Here is a 20,517-nt window from a genome sequence, read left to right on the forward strand (position 1 = left end):
TCTTTCACGCGATCTGCTACCGCAAGTAATAAAAACTACCACCAGCGTGTATAACCTGCGAAAATCATCTCGACTTGATGGGCTTTATTCGTTTGCTGGATACATATATGTTACATACGTGTATATGACAGGGATAGAGTAATTTTGTTAATATTGATTTTGGCCACAGAATGAACAACGTCGAAGCGTTGCGTGTTCAACTTGCGTTTAGAGCTGTAACATCCTTCCGAGATGAAAAGACCAGATTGTATACTTTTGAACTCTTGGAAATCCGCGTATTTCTTTAATTTCCTTATCTCTCTCTCTCTCTCTGGCAGATGACTAGAGGGGACAATAATTTCGGGCGAAGAAGAGAATCGTCCCGAGGTGGGTAAACTTTGACGTTCGGCAATAAATAAGCTTTTATTTAAATACTTTTATATATCCTTGTATACAATACGTTCTATATTAACCTATTTTACTGTATTAACTATAGGACAACGACAACCCTTAACTTTCAGTTTTTCTTTCACACTTTCGACAAATGTCATGCTAAGCGATTAGGTTTTTCTGTAAAATACTATTGGGCATATTAACTCTATACTTCATGAGCCTTACAATTTTGTCAGCTGTTATTGTTACACTATCGTCAACTATTTCGTATCTACGTATAAATTTAACAGGCCGGCACCATATTGAGTCAAGTGGCAGTTGTTAATTGTAAAAGATGAGGGCTTACGTCAGCGTGAAATAAAGTTTTGAAACCTCTACGATGACGTGCGAAAACTCACTGGTGTAGTTACGAATAAGAACTTGAAAGCCGGTAGGATTCCTGTAACCTTTCTGCAAACCGAGGACGTAAATAGTAAATACTTACGTATGTAGTAACAATAACTATCGCGCTTGTGGCATTTTTAAAAACGGGTGTTACGCTTAAAGCCTACGCAATTGTAATACTATATGTATAACATGGTATTCGAATTACCTTGAACCACGTAATTTTCTTTCCCTGATGTTTTTCTCACTTCGGATCGTTTCAATCACTTTTCATTCAACTTGTGATGCTGGATGGGTTTTTACGGTGATACAAAGTAATATGAACACCCCGAATTGATCGTCTATTAACTTTAATATGTACAACTCCCTCGTGGATCTGTTATTATAATAATTAATTATAATGTAAGACAACGTCATAATTGGCAATCGTTATTATTCGTCTCTCATCGTGTGCTATGCTTCGTTTTCTTTTCTTCTTCTTTTAATATTCGTACTTTCATTCCCTTCGCGTAATAATCATTTTCACGAGTTTCCACACGAGCACCTTACGGCAAAAAGTTTTTGGCGCAATTTCAAATTGTGTTAATTTATCTTGATTCCTACAGCATTTAAATCACGCTTGTTATTGTTTAAACGCTAGCAAAACCAAGTGTCGGCAATTACTGTTATGCGATTGCGAGGTGAAAATTGCAAGAAAAAAAAAATTACACGGACGATCATAATTGATCTTGTTGTAAAAGATACAACTTACGGCCCGATTTGATTACGCTCCGATGAATTCCACACTTCACGCGCAGCTGATATTACACGCACGTGCGGTGTGTCACAAAGTTGCGCAATTTATGTCAGGTATTTGTACACACCCAAATATTATGTGAGCCGTATCGTCGTAAATGAAATAATCCTGCAGATATTACAGCCGCCTATGGCACCGACAATTATACGACAATAAATACTCCGTTTTACGTTATCAAACGCTCGCAAGCCACGATGAGTTAGCGGGTTATCTTTCGAGATGAAAGATCTAAATGAAAAAATGCTTTTCGCTGTTCTTTCTTTATCGATTGCATCGAGATTAACACCGTCGTCCGTCGGCGGTGGGAGAATTTTCACACTATTATGTCTTGGTTGATGATAAAAAGTGAAAGTGAAAAATCGAATGAAAATATGGATTATTGTTTGAACGGTCGCTATTACGCCAGTCGTAAAACAACAACGCTGTCCTTCGATAATAAATATACATCACATATATAAATTAAATATATATGATAATAATTCAAAAAAGCTGGACCAGCCAAGTAACAATGTTAGTAGGTATGTATTACTGTATACTAGCTTAGCTCTCATTATAATTATAGCTAATTAAACGCATGTTACATAAACTACTTTTTTTGAGCCTATATTACCAGAATTACGTATCACTTTGTGAAGTTCCGCTTTTGCAGTATTGTTATACGCATAAAACGTACGACTATTTTGACTATAGTGTAAATAATCTTCCGAGTGTCTCGCTTTCGGCTACAACGGACGTACTACTGGCGTACATCAGAAATACGCATAAATTTTTCTCCTACGTACTTTCGTGAATTGAATTACTCTGCTTGTTACAGTCCCAGAAAAACGCGGCTGGAATAGCGCGCCGTGAATACGAATTAACTTCATTTGCATGTCTGTTTAGAATCCTTGACGGCTAATTGTCTCTCGTTGAAATTTTTCGCGCCTGTATTGATGATAATTTAACATACTTTGATCAATATTCAACTATCAGTCCCGACACCCTAAATACCCCAGGTTCGCTGTAGAAGATCCCGATTTACCATTTCACGTCACATGTTTCCAAGCCTATTTCCTCTAGAGTATAATTGGGGGCTTCGGCATGAATTAAAAAACGCCATTTTAATCGCTTTTTCAAATTCCCTTCACCTGGACTAAATATCCCTTGATCAAGTATGAATAATTTTTCATTAAAAAATAAGAGCCAATTTGCCAGTAGTCAAAAATTTTCTTAATCGATGAAGGTGACGAAAAAAAAAAAAAAAAACGCATGAACTTCAATAATTTTTCGTCCGCGTTTCGCCCTTTTGTTCAACCGGTGTTAAAGAATGAATTTTGACGATCGGAGAAAAAAAATATCGTTACGTGACGCGAGTAGAATTATCCGGAGACTCGAACAATGTTTGTTACATTGAATTCGTCTTAAGCGCTGCGCGAGTATTTTTTAATTTTTTACCAGTTCGTAATGAAGATTGCATAAGACTTCAGAATAGAAGAGCATGTTTCGTCGTGCACCTTGCTAGAATCATGGAGTACTCACACTGTGTATTTGCATAGAATAGGTATTGCTTTTAAGGGATCACAGAAACAAGGAACACAGAACTTCTGCGCGAAGTGCCGATAATTGAGGAAGTGAAATTGCGGAGAGAGTAACATACGATACTTTGAAAATGCACAGTTTTACATTTGCTCTTCGTTCGTGCAAATCATACTTCTAGTTGTGAGTCTGCGATGTCGAGGCAGCCGTAACACTGAGATTAATATCACAAAACTTTGTGGCCATTCGAAAACCACCGTATACTGCTTCAAAATGGTTCGTTCAGCAATAAAAATGTCTCGCATTTGTTGAAATTTTGAATAAAAACCGTCAACGCGACTAGTCAGGATCAGCTTCTTGACGCAGCTGCAAGTTCAAGACCCACAGACCGACTGCTCGATGCTATCTTTGCGGGATTTGGTACAGATAAGATTTTGAGATCGCGACGCGACGCACCTTAAACGTCGACTGGTGTTAAACGGTGCGAGTCGTTCGTTACTGCAAAAATGATCTTCGTTATTCTCAATTTATTCGCCCGGGCTCGATTAGACCTTGTGAGTCAACGTTTAATTGCGCGTCTCTCGAATGTCACGGCTTCAAATCTAGCAGAGTTGTATTCGAGTATTCGCTTTTGTGCACAAAGCATATCCCGACCAAGGTTTCGACAGTCATTGACGTAACGAAACGGCCACTCCTAATCAGCGCTTCAAAGTTTCGAACAACAGATCTTCCCCTGGTCTATATTTTTAGCGCTGATAGAGCCAGGCTCTCTCCTAGTGAACCTCGAATTCCCACGGAATTCTCCTCGGTACGTTGTACGTGTATAATAATAGGGCGGCCGACAATTGGATTATACAGAGCCAACGTTATTGTACTATCGGAAGGAAAAAAAAATCACTCGGCGACCGGTGACCGTCAATGCCGGAAGTGCTACGTTCGTAATCCTGCGCCTACCGCATGCCCAAGTGCTTTGCAGGAACCTTGGCTCTTTTACTGAGTTTAAAGGTCACGCTTATGTACTAAGAATCAGGGGTTACAAAAGGATGAACGGTCATCGCGATAGGTGGAGGTCCCTTCAAAAGTCCATCACTTCCATCTTGAAAGCCTTTCCCTTCATCTGGTTTGCGACCATTCTCGCCGAAGACGGTGCAGTGTTGTTATCGTCGTCGCTGTTGTCGTCCTCGTCTTCCTCTTCCTCAGGGAAATCCTCGAGCCTGTCGTGATACTCGTCCAGCTATCCGTACGATTGAAAAATCGAATTAATCACCCAGACTCTGCGGACGTCTGTTCGTCGTTTGGTAATTAAAATCTGTTGGTCAGAACTCTGTGCTTCGTTCGGTATAACGATTAGTGAAAATTGAGCTAAATTTAATATACGATACTTTATATCGAGACACTCGACGGTCGTTTAACCTAAACGATCGCTGCCAACAGTCTTTAATTGTTACCAAGTTAGTAGCCGGAGGCCTTTGCATGCACGATATACCAATTTTACCGACTATCCGTTATAGTGAAATATTTCTGCTGAGCTGACCCCTTTTGTTTAAATATCTGTTATTTTTAGAATCATTCATTGCGTTACAAACATTTCTCATGCTGCCATAATTTTTTTTAAATCTATAATTGCCGCGATACTGCGATTTATTTTAAGTTGTTTGGTTTACACGTCGTCGTTGAAACGTAAAAACTTGACTTGCCAGCCACCTATTATCTAGTATTGTGTTAACTTGTTCGTCATGCAATTTAGAGTCTGGAGTTAAGGTACCTTCTAGGTCTATATCTGCACTATCCTAATTACTAAAGCTTAACTATACTATAACCATGTTCGATAGGGAAAATAATGTAGCCAAGCAATTTTGGTCGCAGTTACGTGCAGTGATGAATTTATCATTGAACGTACGCAGAAACGACGTGACGTGACCTTTACGTTGATCTTCCACACGCTCAAGATTTAATCATTCCTACTCAATATCAAACAGTCACTATATTCACTTTTGTCTACTACTTTTCGATTCAGCAATGATCAAGGTCAAAGTATGCAACTAATTATCAGTAATAACAATCGCCTGGGTCCCCTAGTTTTTCATCGCAATTCGATTTGAATCGACCGTTCAAGTGACTTGACATACTTTTGACCCGGAGTACGGTCAAAAAACTTCAAAACATTTTTCGAGCCGGTTGTTTCCTCAACAGCAGCATCGTTTAGTGTAACGTGCAGCTTTCTGTATCATTTTTAATGTTTTACTTCGTTCAGTTGAAAACAGCCATGCGCTTATTAGAAACTGTAGGCAATGAGGATGAAAAAAAAGTGATGAAATTTCACCTACATCGCATTTTCCGCCACTGCAGAAAATCAAACCGAAGGATGATTGCGTCTACGATAAAATTTGATTATTTTCAGCTCAATCCAAAGAACGAAGAAATTAATGAGAAACGCGTGTGAAAGTGCGTGAAGCGTCTAATTAGCATTCGCAGCTTTACAACGGGCAAACTCACATATGTAGGTAGCTAGGATCGTTATCGACGTTACCACAGTGGGCTTACCTATAACTGTAGATCAGATATTCAATACGAAGCAAACTGCACAATCGTCGCACCACGAGAAGATATTTAGCTTGGCAAAGGTTGCACCTTTTCAAAAATGCAAAAATTTTGTGAATAATACGGTATTTCATAGTATATTGAAATTCTTCTCGTGGTGCGCGTTCAACTGCATGTCACTTGCCAATAATACAGTGACACGTTAATCTGACTCTTTGTATATTTTTCTTTAACGTGACCTGAAGAGATCACGGTACACACCTTTTGCGTTTATTTTGCACCTAATCTTACAATATCAGTATTAATTTTTCACAGAAACTTGGACTACAGTGAAAATCATTTCATCTGATTCGTAAAATGAACGATTGAGTCAGTGACGGTTTCATTGTGAGCAGATCTCTGACCCTCCGTATTCACGAGGCAAAATTTATTCTTACGATAGTCAAAGGTAAAGGTGAAAAGAAGAAACACTATTGGCAGTCACGGTTTAACTTACGTCAACGTCGCCCATCATCTCCTTCGTTGAGACAGTAGTATCAATACGTCGAATGCTACCCTGGTGAATGTCAACGTCCAGTTTAACGCACTGGAATCTTCTCAGGAAGAATACTATCGGCATTGGCGCTACACCAGCGATCACGATGATCACTGCAATGACGAGGACCCAGCCTGGATAGCTTGTAGGAACGCTGACTCCCTGTTGAGAAACGTGATCGAAGCAAATTAAGCATCCGTCGAACGGTGACCAAAGTCAATACTCACTTTCGTCGCGTCCCAAGCCGAATATTCCGGTTTTTGAATGAACATGCAAACGATGCTGGAAACGAGAATCCCCGCCATGATTAGGGGCGCCAAGAATCTCCACGTCACCTGCCAATACCACCCAGGTCGATACCCTGTCATGTCCTCAATGTCCTTGGTGAACCTGTGAAATAATCGAAGTGCAGTTTTAGTAGGCTGGCGGGGCTTGGAACTGAGAATGAAAGTGTTTGAGGAATACTTTTCGTGTCCGTAGATGTAAATGACCGCAACCATTTCCATCAATCCGACAACGACGAGTCCTATTGTACCGGCAAAGCTGTCAAACATCTTCAACCAGTATTCGCCAGCCCCGGTGGTGAATATCAAACCGACGCAGAAGCAGATTACGCAGACAACCGCTGAAACGATTATTGAGCATGTTGAGGAAGGGACGAAAATACAGGGAATCAAAGAGTAGGAACGGTACAGCTTCGACGAGGTGGAGCTTACCAGTCACTTACCGGTGATGTACTGTTTTTTAACTCTCTTAAAGAGGTCTATATCAAAGATCACGCAGAGCATCCCTTCGAGAATCCCGATCTGCGATCCCAAGCCCAAGGCTAGCAGCATCAAGAAAAAGATACAGGACCAAAATGGCGCACCTGGGAGCTCCACTATCGCTTGAGTGAAAACTATAAACGCCAAACCAGTTCCTTCGGCAGCCTGATGATCGTTGTTCAATAAATTGTGGTTAAGAGAAGCTGCCACGCGGAGAGAATCACGTATGTCACTTTCTACCGAAATGGTTGTGACTTGAGCAGAAACTTTCATGGCATGTAAGAAATTCTACGAAAATTGGAAACATTAACTTCACTCTATCTTGACGATTGGGTGCCACTCGAATCAATAATTAGACGCAATAATATTTTGCTCGTTGATCATCGAAACCGAACCTATTAGTCTCAGACAATATTAACCGCAGTGATAAAGTGCAATATTCTGTAACGCTGCGTGATTCTCTCCACTGTGAATATCCTTTTTTGAGTTTTCAACTCATGCTTATGACTCACCGCGTCGAGCTGTTCTTCAAGACTACAGGTTGTTATGGTGAAATTTTCGGCCGTAGAATTGAAATTGGTTACTATGTCCTCGTATTGTTCATCCGTCGAATTCGACAACAGTAGTCCATTGAATAACAACAGTTCTTTATTGCTGAAACAAAGGTGGCGAAGAAAAAATAATTAATAACGATTTCGGATGCATATTTTTCAATCAGGTACGCCTTTAAGGTTTGAACAATCGACACACCGACAAGATATTAGTCTTAACATTGTTCGTCTCTTCATCTGAATACCGCCGCCGTAGCGGTCTTTAATTGTCGAATGAAATTGGTGTAGCAACATTCCATTTATGATGGCTCCGATACACATCTTACATGCGCGTCGCGAAGGTCAAGTTGAAGGTTTACCGTTTCATAAGTAAAATCCTCCGAGATATTGATCAAACTGTGGAATAGGCTTTCCGCGATAAGCTAGTATCCTCAGTGAAAACTATATCTCAGCGTCTGCTATAATTCGATACGAGTTCAAGGAAATCATTTGATCGGTGGGTGTAGGGGCTCATCTACATAGTATTGAAAATCAAATACGACCTTACCCAGCAATGCACTTATCGACGTTACTCATCGCCTTGAATCCCAGAATCGCAAATATTACAACACTGGCATAGATCGCGGTGAACGCGTTGCAGACGCTAACGAGAATAACGTCACGAACACAATTGTTGTCCGGAGTGTTGTAACTGCCGAATGCTATCAAGGAGCCAAAAGCAAGACCGAAACTGTAGAACACTTGGGTTGCCGCATCCAGCCAAACAGTCGGCTTCAACAGCATTTCCACCTACGAAAAGTTTCAGTGTCGCCTTAACTATCCAGCAACGGATAAACTTTCAGATACGTCAGTGATTTCAAAAAAAACACTTCTTGCACTGACCTTCGGAGTATACATGTGAACCAATCCCGCGCTTGCACCCTTCAGCGTTATCCCTCTGATGAAGAAGATGGTCAGCACTAGGTATGGAAACATCGAAGTGAAGTAAACGACCTGAAAATATCGAGTGCCGTTAGTGTTCCATAATTGGTGTTATTCGTGAAAATAGAATGAACTCCAAGGTTCTTAAGAAACGTCAACAAGGTGTAGAAGTAGTTGAGCTTTACTTTTCCCGACGATTGGATCCCCTTCATCACGATGAAGAAAACGATGATCCAACTGACGAGGAGGCACACAACGATCCACCATTTCAAACCTTGTCCATCTTCAATCGAAGGTGCGGCGTCCAAGGTTGTTCTGTACCAGAAATACGCGGTTTCTGAACTCTTCGCGCATTCTTCGACGGGCTTATCGTTCACCATCGGACACGTTGCCCAAGGCAGCGGTTCCTGAGGAACAAAAAAATGTTGTAGTCTATTTTCCTAACGTGAATCTACGACAGTGAGGTTTGATTTTGAGGAATGAAATTAACGGCGACATAACAATGACGTCACGGTCGTGCCGTACGAGATTGAAGAGTGATAGTTTAAAGCGGCGACACGTTTAATTGGCGAATTTGCGACGAGGTCGTAATTATTTAGCAAATTATAACGATTTGTCGCTGTTAGTCAAGTCACGAAACAGTTGTTGCAGGAACTCCGTGCCAGGATACAAGGTCAAGCTGCTTGATACGAAAGTTTCGTACAAGCTTTCCATAAAGTTTTAAATGAGTTTTAAAGAAGTTTATGTTTAATGGAATGAGGAACGAAGAAATCGATGATTGAAGTGTTACGGCAAGTCAATTATGAATAAAATGAGTAATATGCATGATTCGTGCCCAGATACATTCACTGTAAATTTTATTTTTTACTTACGCCAAATTTAACCGTCACAGCCTGCGCCGAGATAATTGGAACAAAGAGATTGGGTTAATTTGGGTTAAAATCGATCGTTACAAGTCAAGCAAATATTTTTTTATATTTCATTCAATATTTCAATCTAACTCGATATTACACTCTGAATTCTAAGTTATCCTGAACATTCGATGCCTCGTGTGGCAACAGGGAATTGATTAATAGAAGAATAGACGACTCTATGGCCAAATACCCGTAAAATATTTCGTCAACCGAACAACTGATCGACATAAAATATAAAGGATTAGAATCTCGTCAGCTCTAACAGGTTTTAAACGCAACAAAATAGATTTTCAATGACACTTTCATCGTGTTGTTGCTAATATTTCAAACTCAGTTCGGCCAACCCGCAAGATCCTAAACTCTCTTATCGATTCACCCTAATGTTTACGTTTTTCCGGGGTGAATTAAAAGGATCTCGGAACAATGGACCGGAAGAAACTTAATCCAAAAGTTTCCGACCCAACCCAAGAAAAGATTTCCGGAATCCGGATGTCGAACTCTGACCTCCTACACGTTCGCGTGTGTGTCGGCATGATCGCGGCCTTCTATAAACACCAAGGAATGTGTTTGACCTCGATAAAGGGGCCTAAAGGAAAATGACGAACCTGCAAGGAGTTCACGAGGTAGTAGAAACACCAGGCAATGATAACGTTGTAGTAAAGTGCTACGAAGAAGGTGACGATGCAGGAGGCAATACCTATACCTCCGAGCCAAGGATGTATCGTGTTCCAGACTCCCAGGGCTCCTTGTCTCATTTTCTGTCCGACACCTAGTTCTATCAGGAACAAAGGCACTCCCTCGAGGATCAACATCACGAAAAATGGAATGAGAAAGGCCCCTGAAACAAATAGAATAAAACAATTTACACGACGGTATATCGAATTGGAGCGAAATTCTCACAGTCTCTTATACATAGCTTCGGTTCCATTGTTTGCCCAACAATGATCGGTCTCGTTCTATTTTAGGTCTAGTTTGATACACAGACCCAGAATTCATTAATTATAGTACCAAATCAGATTTGTGTCTATTTCGGTAAGAAAAATCAAGGTATATAAGTATAACCTTGACTGTGGTTTGGCTCTGACATTTTTTTCTTTGATCAATCGTGCCCCATTGTTCGAAGCCCTCCCCGGCCTCTTTCCGTTGCACTGTTATCAGCTGACCGATGTGGAACACGCGTCTCTACTGACCCCTTTAGACTGACGCAAATTATTCTCATATGTTTGTGTGCCTGCATACCGAAAAGAGAGAACAAATCGACTACACCTATACGTATAAAAGGTTCGGTAGCGATGAGCGACCGCGTGTAGTCTGCATAGCGAGCGGCTGACCATTGTTATTGGCATTGTTCTACTATTGGTAGAATGAGAATACAAATGAAGGATAAATCGTCAATGCTAGCATATCGATCTTGTACTTCCAAAGTGCTGTGGAATCATGGAGCCATTATACAGACAACCGTAACTTTCTTTCTTCCTTTCGTCGGTTCTGCAATTCATTTTTCCCGCTAGTTTCGAATGGTGTTCATTCAAACCGTATAACCGTATGTAGTATGATGTAGTACAATGTGTAGTACAGTGAGATGTTTCGATTTATAAGAAATTACAAGGCATCGGTTTGCGGCACATTTTTTCAAGAGAGCACATTATGCCCGACCATAACGTAGAGAAGCCTTTCGCATGGAATGTTATTGAATCGTTTGATTTCCGCTAGTTATTCAACTCTCTGTACTCTGCATCACCCAGATTAGAATTCTGGAAGTCATACTTCGAAAAGAGGTTGCCCTCCAAGCCCCTGAGATCTATGCCCTACGACAAGGCAGGCAATCCCTAGACCCAGGCGGGTCTTGACCCGGGTCAATCTCGATCGGACGGGATTCACATTTCAGCCTCTCTAACGTCATTCGCTAATTCGTGTATTATATAAACATCAATTTAACCACTGTCGTACTACAAATTACGCATTTTCTAACCAATTGTATATAGTTTAAAGCTTCTACCGGTACTCGCTAATATCTAGATTTCAAGCCTATAGATTAAGGATATTGAATATTGAAATTTCAAGGAACATGTATTGCGCAGAACTTTATAGTAACTTTTATCATTCGGCTATAATGAATTGTTATTACTTTTATTGCTGATAGGAAAGTAAGTGTGCAATGGTCAAACCGTCAATGAAACATAACAACGTTAATTGTTTCGCAATTTACAAGGCTTCACGATATTTCCTTCACTTATTATAACAATAAATTAAAAACGCGCGTGCTGATCAAAAACATAGTGAAATTGTATCCAGGTTATACTTCAGGCATAAAACGAAGACCGGAACATTACAATCTCTCTGTTTGGTTTTTAAATTTTCGTCCTCTCCGCTAGACAAACATCTTTTGAATCAAATTGATTTGAATCCACTCCGAAGATGCTGCCATAAGTTTTCCAATTTCAAAACTTTCCAAACTATAATTGAATAACATTCTACATTTCAAATGAAAAAAGTAGAAAGGCTGAGATTTTCATCGGAATCATCGAAAACGGGGTAATAATATTCGAACCCTCATATCCCGTCGTTGAATCAATTCTTACAAAGTCCATTCTACACCACAAACCTTCAATAGAAGGTATGCAAGATTCTCGACAACATTATAACAAGATATTTTCAAGTGGAAAAAAATGACATCCACTATGTCCCGCATCGCGGTTGAGTGCTTCGACCGATAAATTAAAAAACGCAACTTCAGAATGTTGTGGATCCTCCGTTCTTCTTCCCTTATCGGTCAATTGCACGGACCGCTCTACAAAAGGTACCAACTCGTGAATGGGTCAGAGGCCGAGAGGCGTGTTTGCACGCGGATAATTTGCTGAAAGCAACGACGTGCGCAATGGGTCGAAGACCACACGATCCAGCGCTGCATCATACGCGCGCGATGACGACGCAACACGGGTCGTCAGAGGTGGAGGCACCCACCCTCAATCCTCAACCCCTAACCAACTCAATTTCCTCCCCCTCCCCCGCCCCTATTCCACCGAGCCTGCAGGCAGCCGGAGTGTCTGGTATTGATCGCATTCTCTCCGTCCCTCTTTCTCGACCCACTCTCTCCCTCTCTCTCCAACGTTTTCCGTCTCGTTCTGCTACCCCGTTTCTCTCGGTCTCCGCCGCCCCCGGCACCGCGTGTTATGAGGTTCCTAAAACGAGCGAAACCGAAACCACGCTTTCCCGAAACCCCGTGGACCTTGGGTCCGTACATAAAATATGGGAGAAAAACAAGGTGACGCGTAAGAAAAGAAGGATCCGCGATCGCAGCATCCCGCTTTCCTCCCCCTTGGCTCTTCACCCTTTCTATCCCAGAATGGACTTTACTATACATGACTATGCTGATTTTATATCTGTTTTATGTACTTTTCTTCCGAAGCGGTTACTCCGATTCTTCGTTTTTCCTTCTTTTATGCACTCGTTCGTGGTACGATAATATTTTTTTCATTCGGCATCGTCCACGGCATCTTTTCGCAAAAGGTGCACCCCCTTTATTTACGCTGTACGACGTACTCAGAGATTAATTGCCTATTTTCGTCGCTTCTAACCGCTCGAGGGACACTGTTCAATTTTTATCGAACAACGCAAGCGGGCCTTTGAAGCGACGCATGAAAATCAAACGGAGGGTGCAGCAGATCCCCCTAATAAGTCGATACAATGTGAATGGAAACATTGTACACAGCTGCTAATAAACTTGATGAACAAGTGACCAATACCGAGCGTTCACCATGTAACCACGAGGTTCCGCCTGCCTCGAAATGCTGCACGCACTCAACATGTTACGGTACCTGGTGATAATCGTTAAATCGCGTGCCTAAAGGTAAAAGGGCATATCCCTACATGTTAGTAGGGATTTATGCTGAAAGGGCGTACAAAAAAATTTTTTTTTGCCAATCGGTTCAAAATCGTCTGAAACGCAAATATCTGTAAAAAAAATTTTTTTGGCATCCTAATGCTAAAAGGGCGTATCTCAAGACATACGCCCTTTCACCTTTTAGAAAAATAATACTTAAAAGTAAAAGGGCGCATAAAGAAAAATTCTCATTTTGATACTAAATGTTGAAAAATAGTTTCACGAAACATGCACTAAAAAAAAATTTTTTTTATACCTAAGAAATTTTTCCTTATGGATAAAAAAATGATAAAAATAATAAAAAAATGATTCTTGGGATTAGAATATGGAAGTTTTTTAACTATAAGAATATAGTTTTCTGACTGTCAAAAAACTAGCCTTATAATAAAACGTGGTATTCTAAGGTTAAGAAAACCAATTTTTTTAAATCAAGAAAACTCGCGTAAAAAATTTAGTATTCTAGGTACAAGTAATTTTTTTTTTTGATTTTAAGCTTAGAATATATCAACCACTTGATTGGCAATAAAAAAAAAAATTATACGCCCTTTTACTTTTGCAAAGGTAAAAGGGCACATAGATTGGGATGCGCCCTTTTACCTTTAGTCACGCGAAATATTCATTCCGACTATTCGTGATACTGTCTCGTATACTGGCATAGAAAATATACGAAATGGAGTACATGAATTGATTGGGTAAGAGTGCTCGATCACATAGAGACCGATCGTTAAGTCTATTCACAAGATAACCCTGTCGACTTACTGGATAAACCATGAAAGGAGACAGAGGTTCGATTATGGTTCACTCCTTGGTTCACCAGATCTTACGATAGATAGAATCCGTATCGCTGCCTCGAGGGGGTTGTTACGAGTTGGCTCGTAAAATAGGAAAGTGCCTTGTACATAACGTCGAAGAGTTATGTAGTCTCGAAATGAGCTGTGCTGAAGAAGAATTACGCCGAAATCGACGATATGCCCGGTTTTGCATATCGCAAATCTTAATCTGTGTTTCTGTCAGTCGTAAAATGGTATTTTTCAATTATTTCTAACATGGCTATTATCTCTGAATCCGTAAACTGACGTCGTTTGTTTTCAAGGTATCAAACGAAATAAACACAATTAATTTTCGCCAATTTTCATCTCCGCGAAAACGTTCGATCACCGTCGAGTGTGTGCAATGGTTTGGATTTCGACAAGACACCAGAGAGATGTGCGTGTCAAGAACGTACAATCGCCCGGGTCACGTGTAGCACTAAACTTATCGATCCGAAAATGTTGGCGTCTTGTGGAATTTTCCAAGCTGCCGCGCGTTCTGTCAATCTTTTCTGGCAAAGAATCCTCCTGATTTTTGCACGTGACTTTCGTCATTCATCATCGCTTCTTTTTAAAAAAAAACCATCGTTAACCGTGAAACGTACGATTGGTCGGTAAAATGAGATACAACGATATTTTTACGCTATTGGAAAAATAGGAGAAGTGAATTGCTAAAAAAGTAAAAAATACGCTCGCAAAATATTTCCTGACTGATCACGCATTGATTTTTCAAATTATTTAACACCCAGTTCTCCAGTGTTTACCTGTATGATAAACAGACAATGGTGCTTTACGGGAGCAAACACCCTGAGACGTATTAATCGAAGACGAGAAGGAAATAGGTTTTTTGCTCTACGTAAGTACCAATATTGACTTCCAGTAACAAATTTCAGTTATACCGACTCGGTTGTCAGGTGTCAAAGCAAATACACATTGCCGGAATGAAAATCGTTAAAATTGCTTTACCCAGATTTACTTGGTGTTAAATTCTACCTGCTTCATAATTGGAGTGTGCAGAGTTGTAAAATTTAAAAATGAAACGCGCTGAAGAATATTCGAGGGATAATTGAAATCCTACAGCTGAGATTCAAGATTCTGAGCTGATTTAGACCTTCGTTTCTATTGGTTATCGAAACTAATCATTGGAAGCTCTTTTTATCTCTCGCTACTGCCATTTTGCAAGAAATTCTGATCACCGATAGAACCAGAGTAAACGCACTCGCGGATCAAATTCCATCTCTGATTGCTTTCCAGGAATGAATTATCCAATTACGGATTCCCGGCAGGTTGCGTCTCCGTGACGCCCAACCGCGAATCAGTCAATGCTCTAAGCCTAATTGACCAACTCATCGGATCAGCAACGCCACTTCCTGTTTCGCGTGGATGTACTCTTATGAATTTCCGGGGATAAAGAAGGCGGAGAGGAGCGAAGACGCCCTACGTCCTTCAACCTTGACCTTATGATCGAGCCCTTTTGTATCAGCCTCGTGTTCCAAACTATCGGCGTAATAGCCAAGAACTCAACGATCAACACTAATATCACGGCTTGTCAAGAGCAGCCACCTTTTTTGAATGTCACCGACTCGGAATGAAAATGTTACAGATCATGTCGCGACGGCTCATGTTATAGTTCGAAAATAAGGTCATCCTTCGTTACCAAAAAATATACTGACGAGCAAACGGCATTTCATCCACTCAAAATTCGCCTTCGGTAGGTCGATTAATCTCTAAAACTGCGCAAACGCGACATTAAACTGGGCCAAAAAATGACCGGGCATTGCTTACACGTCGCTTTCGACACTCTGAGCTCACGAATCCGTTGCCATGGTTTCTTCCATCCACCTTCTTCAAGGTTATCAAACTCGACATCCCCTATACAGTTTAATTGTCCTTCAGTCCCTACATCCTTGAGACGTTCGAAGAACCGTTGTGCCCATTAAAGGCAGCTTATGTATTTACTTGCACAGCAAACAGCGCATCAAGTACATACCTTGGCTCATTTTTGCACGTTCCTTTGTTCTCGATCAGCTTGCACTTCGCTTTAGCTACCGACACGACCCGTTTTACTTTTCGTCGTAGTTACCTCCATCCCACCTTCCGAGGTCCAACCAACGTCCCTAAGAGACGCGTGAAGTTTGCTAGCTCATTGACGACTTGTGAATTAATTATAGCTTGCCTAGAATCGACATCCAACGAAGGAGAAAATAATTTTGAATTACTTAGCGGTCTGTATTCGGGAGTCGGGGTCCCGTGTGCCTAATTTAATCACAAGGCAGGCACCACCTCGGTTATCGACAGTCCAATTAGCCTTCTTCAATTAAACCCTGCTCCCCATAGACCCCTTTTAATATCGTCGGTACGGTGCAACAACGTGTCCCCCCCTCATTAAACTAGGCACACGCACGATACTGACCCTGGCTGGTTTTTGCATACGAATTGTGTTACCACACACGTGATTACGATATTGAACGTGCAACATTCGTCAACTTCCCGGTTGCGTCGCCTAGGGCAGAGAATCTTGCCAACTTGAATATATTTGAAAATCGTAGAACTGCATAGTCGATGAAGCGTGACGAGAGACTTGAGTTTGCAAAATATACGGGTCAGCGATGTTCTCTATTGGATAAAGCTTGAATGTAGCGTGGAAGTAGGCAGCTTGCAACGGGATCAGACTCACCGTACAGTCTGCCGCGGAAATGGTATGATTGCATGTGATTACCTCTAAACTCGACACGCTTATCGTGTGGGTATAAGCCGCGTTTTACTTGTAACGATTACTATTTTGCGTCGGCACGTATTTCCAAAAAATTTCAAAGAAGATTTAACCGACTTCGGAGCCACCGATAACCTTCTACAATGCTTTATCGTGGTTTGAAGTTATGCGCTGCCGTGATCATCGTGGACCAGGTTGAAAACGAAGGACCGAACCTGTGCGAGTTATGACGAAACTGCAAATTTGTGTCGAACACAAATCGATATCTCTATTGCACCGTGTTCCCGTTTCTCTGCCCAGCTTCACCCCCAGATCCATTGATCCAGCATTGCCGCAGCCTGCGTGCATTTCAATGTGGGTTAGAATCGGGGAAGAGAAATGAATCGGCTGCTCGCTTGCCCGCTTGCTTTCTTTGGACGGAAAGTTTATCGAAGTGCAACCTTGATGTGTTTAGTACAAAGTAGCGAGACGATTGCAAAGTTTCAATCGCGTTGGTACGACTGCGATCGTGAAATCATGATACGGGTCTGAGATGCTAAGGTAACAAATGAATTATTCAATAGCAACAGACATTCGTTTTTAAAGATTGTAGGAAGCTAAACTTCAGTACCCTTAACCGGGTTCATTACGCCATTAATTGGATCACGGACCATTCGAATTTACCGCGATAGGGTCTTTAACACTGGAGTTGGTCCTGGCGATAATCGCACTGCTAAAAATTGCTTGAACAGTGAATTTTTTCGGAGCTTACAGTACTTGAGGCATCGTCTACGTAACGCGTAAAGCTATACGTATAAATCTAGACATTGACTATTTTTAGATAAAGATACTATTAACCACTGGCTTTCATTGGCTTCTATCGATAAGCCGCTTTCGCAATAACTTTACATTGTATCGCAGCGCGTGTGTCGTGACGTAAAAACGGAAACGTCAGGAGTCGGAAGTTTGGTCTGGTGATAAATCGAGTATTCGCAACTCACCCCCTCCATTTTGCTGGCAAAGGTAAGGAAATCTCCATATATTTCCGAGACCAACGCTGTACCCGATGATGCTGAGGAAGAATTGCATCTTTCCACTCCATGCTGCCCTGTTTTCTTCCTTGGTCTTCTGACCACCGCCACCCTGACTCCCTCCGACAACTATCGTCACGTTGTGTCCCCCGCCCTGACCAGGCTGGCCACCCTCGCCATTCAGGGGTGCCAGTTCGTGGCCATTTCTAGCTCCCTCGGCCTTTACTACCATTCTTCTTGTTCGGTGTCCGCGTCGCGGTGTCCTCGAGTATTTCCTCTCAGCCGTATCGTTGACGTTTGATCGGTCTTTAGGAGGGGAATTTCCTCGAGATTTTTTTTTCCTTTCAAGCCTTTTTACCACCGGTGTATACGCGATTCACGCGCTTTCAGGGTAAACCAAGTTTGAACAGTACGACTTACAGGTTCGGACTCAACTTGCTGCGGTAGTTATCGTCTGTTTATACTCGATTCGATTCTTGATTGACACATTAATTACAGTGCTGAGAATTGCGGTGCGATACGTCGGAAGTTTGCTCAGTAAACTAATCGCTAATCAAACTCTGAAACCAATCGTGTAACAGTGTTTTCACCTCGCACACATTGATGAGTAGGCGTTTATTTGAATATCACGGCTGTCTATATGCTGCACCAATAAACCTCGAACGTGTACAATTCTAATTTAATCATTCAAAGGATTGTTAAGGCTCCGTTTATCCAGCGTATCACTTCCTGGATCATTCAGAATTCATTCTTTTTATACAGTTTACTTGTCACGTTGCAGCCGTTGACTGCCGTTTCAGCTTCAAAATTTTAACCGGATGAATACTGAGAGTGGTTGTTTCTACGATAACTCAGTGATGTATCTCAATGGTATCGTTGCTATCGTGAATTACGATTAAACGAAACTCGGAAAATCGAATGCCGTGTCAGGTCGGTAATTTTCTCGATATAATTGTTAAAACTGTTACAGATGCGAACGATCAACGTTCCATTTAATTAAACTCTAATGTTTTAAAAAAAACGCCAGGACTTAACGGCTTATACTCGTATACTTTGGATATTGCGTCTTGGGGGTAATAAAATGCGCTATCGATTGCTTGCGTCTCTGGTCTCCCGGTCTTTTCCTCGTCCTCGCGTTCCTTGACCCGCTTTATGAGATCCTGAAATTGTCCGATAGATCGGTGTTGCGGTCGATCAGGACGAGACCACGGTACCGCAAGTCGTCTTCCCGTCGTTGCCGGTCGCTTGGTCCTCTTGAGATCGCGTAAGGTCGAATGCAGAATCAGCAGGGGGCAGGGTAAGATCGAGATTACTTGAACTTGATACTCTTGAGATTGCGCAAATTGGCGTTGTGGTCGAGGTGAGTGCTGGCAGGTCTGGTGGAGGCTGATTTAGGACCCATGTATACCAAAATCCCGGTTGCCGCAGGTCAACTCTCTGAAGCCTTAACCAAGGCCACGCACACTCCAAGCAAAGGGTTGCAACGACGTGTACGCCTCTGTTGCGCGCCGATATTGTACTGAATCGTCGTCCAAACTCCCCTCGTGGCGGTGCCTGGAGCTTATTGGCGTCGTGCGCGGGTCGCAGAGGGGAAAACGACGCCAAGGTGCACAAGGGGAGGCTCCAACGACGCAACGGAACTTCGACGTCGTCCGAGAGGCGCTTGCGCCGTGCGTGACGTCACCGGTGTTGTCCCTTCGCCGCCGAGGGTTGAACCAAAGGGGCGATTATCGTCTCACAATTATTTTTTTATTTTTTCTCTCCCTCTCTTTCCCTTGCGTACAGCCTGTGAAAACACGAGTATCTACTCTTCGAGGTAAGAAACTAGGGGGTAGATTTTTCGGAATAATCGGCGAAATCATTTTTACGAAGCCTATTTGGTTGTAGATTCAACACAGTTCGGTGTTTGTTAAAAATGCGGTATTATGCTTTCTGAATCGCGACCAAACGATGGTAAATTAATTACCGAGCAGCGAGGATTATCGTGGAGTTTCATCAAATTTGGATTGACGTTGTAAACTTTTTACAGTGTAGTTAAAGATTTATCGCCACCCGGAAATGACACGTTTCGACTCGTATTTCTGGGGTAGCGTGTGAGGGAGAGAGCTTTTTCAGTTATAAAATATCCGCCATGGGGGAAAAAGAAAATGTTATCCTCTTCCAAAAACGACGAAATCGTGCGCAACACACTCCGGAATTGAAATACTGTTACGATTTGTCGTGTATGACGAATCCCTCCTAAGATTTGGTTAAATTTTATAAGGTAGAATACATTTCGCACGTGTCTGTATGCAGAATGAAGAAGCCTTAGATTTGCCGCCTACTCTGAGATTTAAAGTTTTAAAAAAAATCGTAAGAAATCCTGCGAATTTATGCTGAGCCTGAGTATTGAATTGACCCATCGCAGAATAATATCTGCGCGAATATAAGAGGGACAGAATTTCCGCAACCTACGGTGGTCCTGATCGTAAAAGATAATATATCGCCACGTACGCGATGAATGCGATATTTCAAGAGGGAAAGAGACAGAGAGAAACGCAAACAAATGATTCAAGAAAGGTAATTTTTCTCTCAGTCAATTCCTCTTTTCTTCTGATCTCATAATATTTGGCCGACACGTCGACCTTCGGAGGACTTACTTTTTTCAATCCTTTTTCATACCATTCACCATCGCTCACACGCATCTGCGACGCGACCCTAACTTAACCAGGGACCTTTTCAACGTGCTTGTGTAGGCCTTGAACCCTAAATTGCGTTCCCTGGCTCCCTGCTTACGGTGTAAAGAATGGCTCGTGTCTTCTTATGCAAA

General features: G+C 41.7%; 2 protein-coding genes across 5 annotated transcripts in view; both read right to left on the reverse strand.

Moving 5' to 3' along the window:
• The window catches only part of Fa2h (Fatty acid 2-hydroxylase), an 18,822-nt gene extending 15,627 nt beyond the window's left edge, over positions 1–3,195 (reverse strand). The window contains exon 1 of one of the 2 annotated variants that reach the window (XM_069134631.1): positions 3,071–3,195. In XM_069134631.1, the coding sequence (XP_068990732.1) occupies positions 3,071–3,085 (15 nt within the window). In that variant the 5' untranslated portion in view covers positions 3,086–3,195. The remainder of the gene's footprint in view (positions 1–3,070) is intronic. The other variant, XM_069134630.1, reaches the window with a different exon arrangement.
• Positions 384–19,242, reverse strand: LOC124213525 (sodium- and chloride-dependent transporter XTRP3). 3 transcript variants are annotated; one of them, XM_046614877.2, is made up of 13 exons: positions 17,679–19,242; positions 9,899–10,131; positions 9,252–9,272; positions 8,565–8,786; positions 8,341–8,451; positions 8,006–8,247; positions 7,420–7,561; positions 6,871–7,072; positions 6,609–6,768; positions 6,371–6,533; positions 6,105–6,305; positions 5,564–5,617; positions 4,160–4,301 (listed from the first exon to the last, which is right to left on the reverse strand). In XM_046614877.2, the coding sequence occupies exons 1-12, from the start codon at positions 17,938–17,940 to the stop codon at positions 5,612–5,614; spliced, it is 1,965 nt and encodes a 654-aa protein (XP_046470833.1). In that variant the 5' UTR covers positions 17,941–19,242; the 3' UTR covers positions 4,160–4,301; positions 5,564–5,611. The 3 variants fall into 3 exon arrangements, with proteins under 3 accessions (XP_046470831.1, XP_046470832.1, XP_046470833.1); XM_046614875.2 differs by lacking the exon at positions 5,564–5,617 and having other exon boundaries at positions 384–4,301; positions 17,679–19,241; XM_046614876.2 differs by lacking the exons at positions 5,564–5,617; positions 9,252–9,272 and having other exon boundaries at positions 384–4,301.
• Between the last annotated feature and the right edge of the window lie 1,275 nt (positions 19,243–20,517).

The sequence above is a fragment of the Neodiprion pinetum genome, chromosome 3 (genome assembly GCF_021155775.2).
Source record: "Neodiprion pinetum isolate iyNeoPine1 chromosome 3, iyNeoPine1.2, whole genome shotgun sequence".
Lineage (NCBI taxonomy): Eukaryota > Metazoa > Arthropoda > Insecta > Hymenoptera > Diprionidae > Neodiprion > Neodiprion pinetum.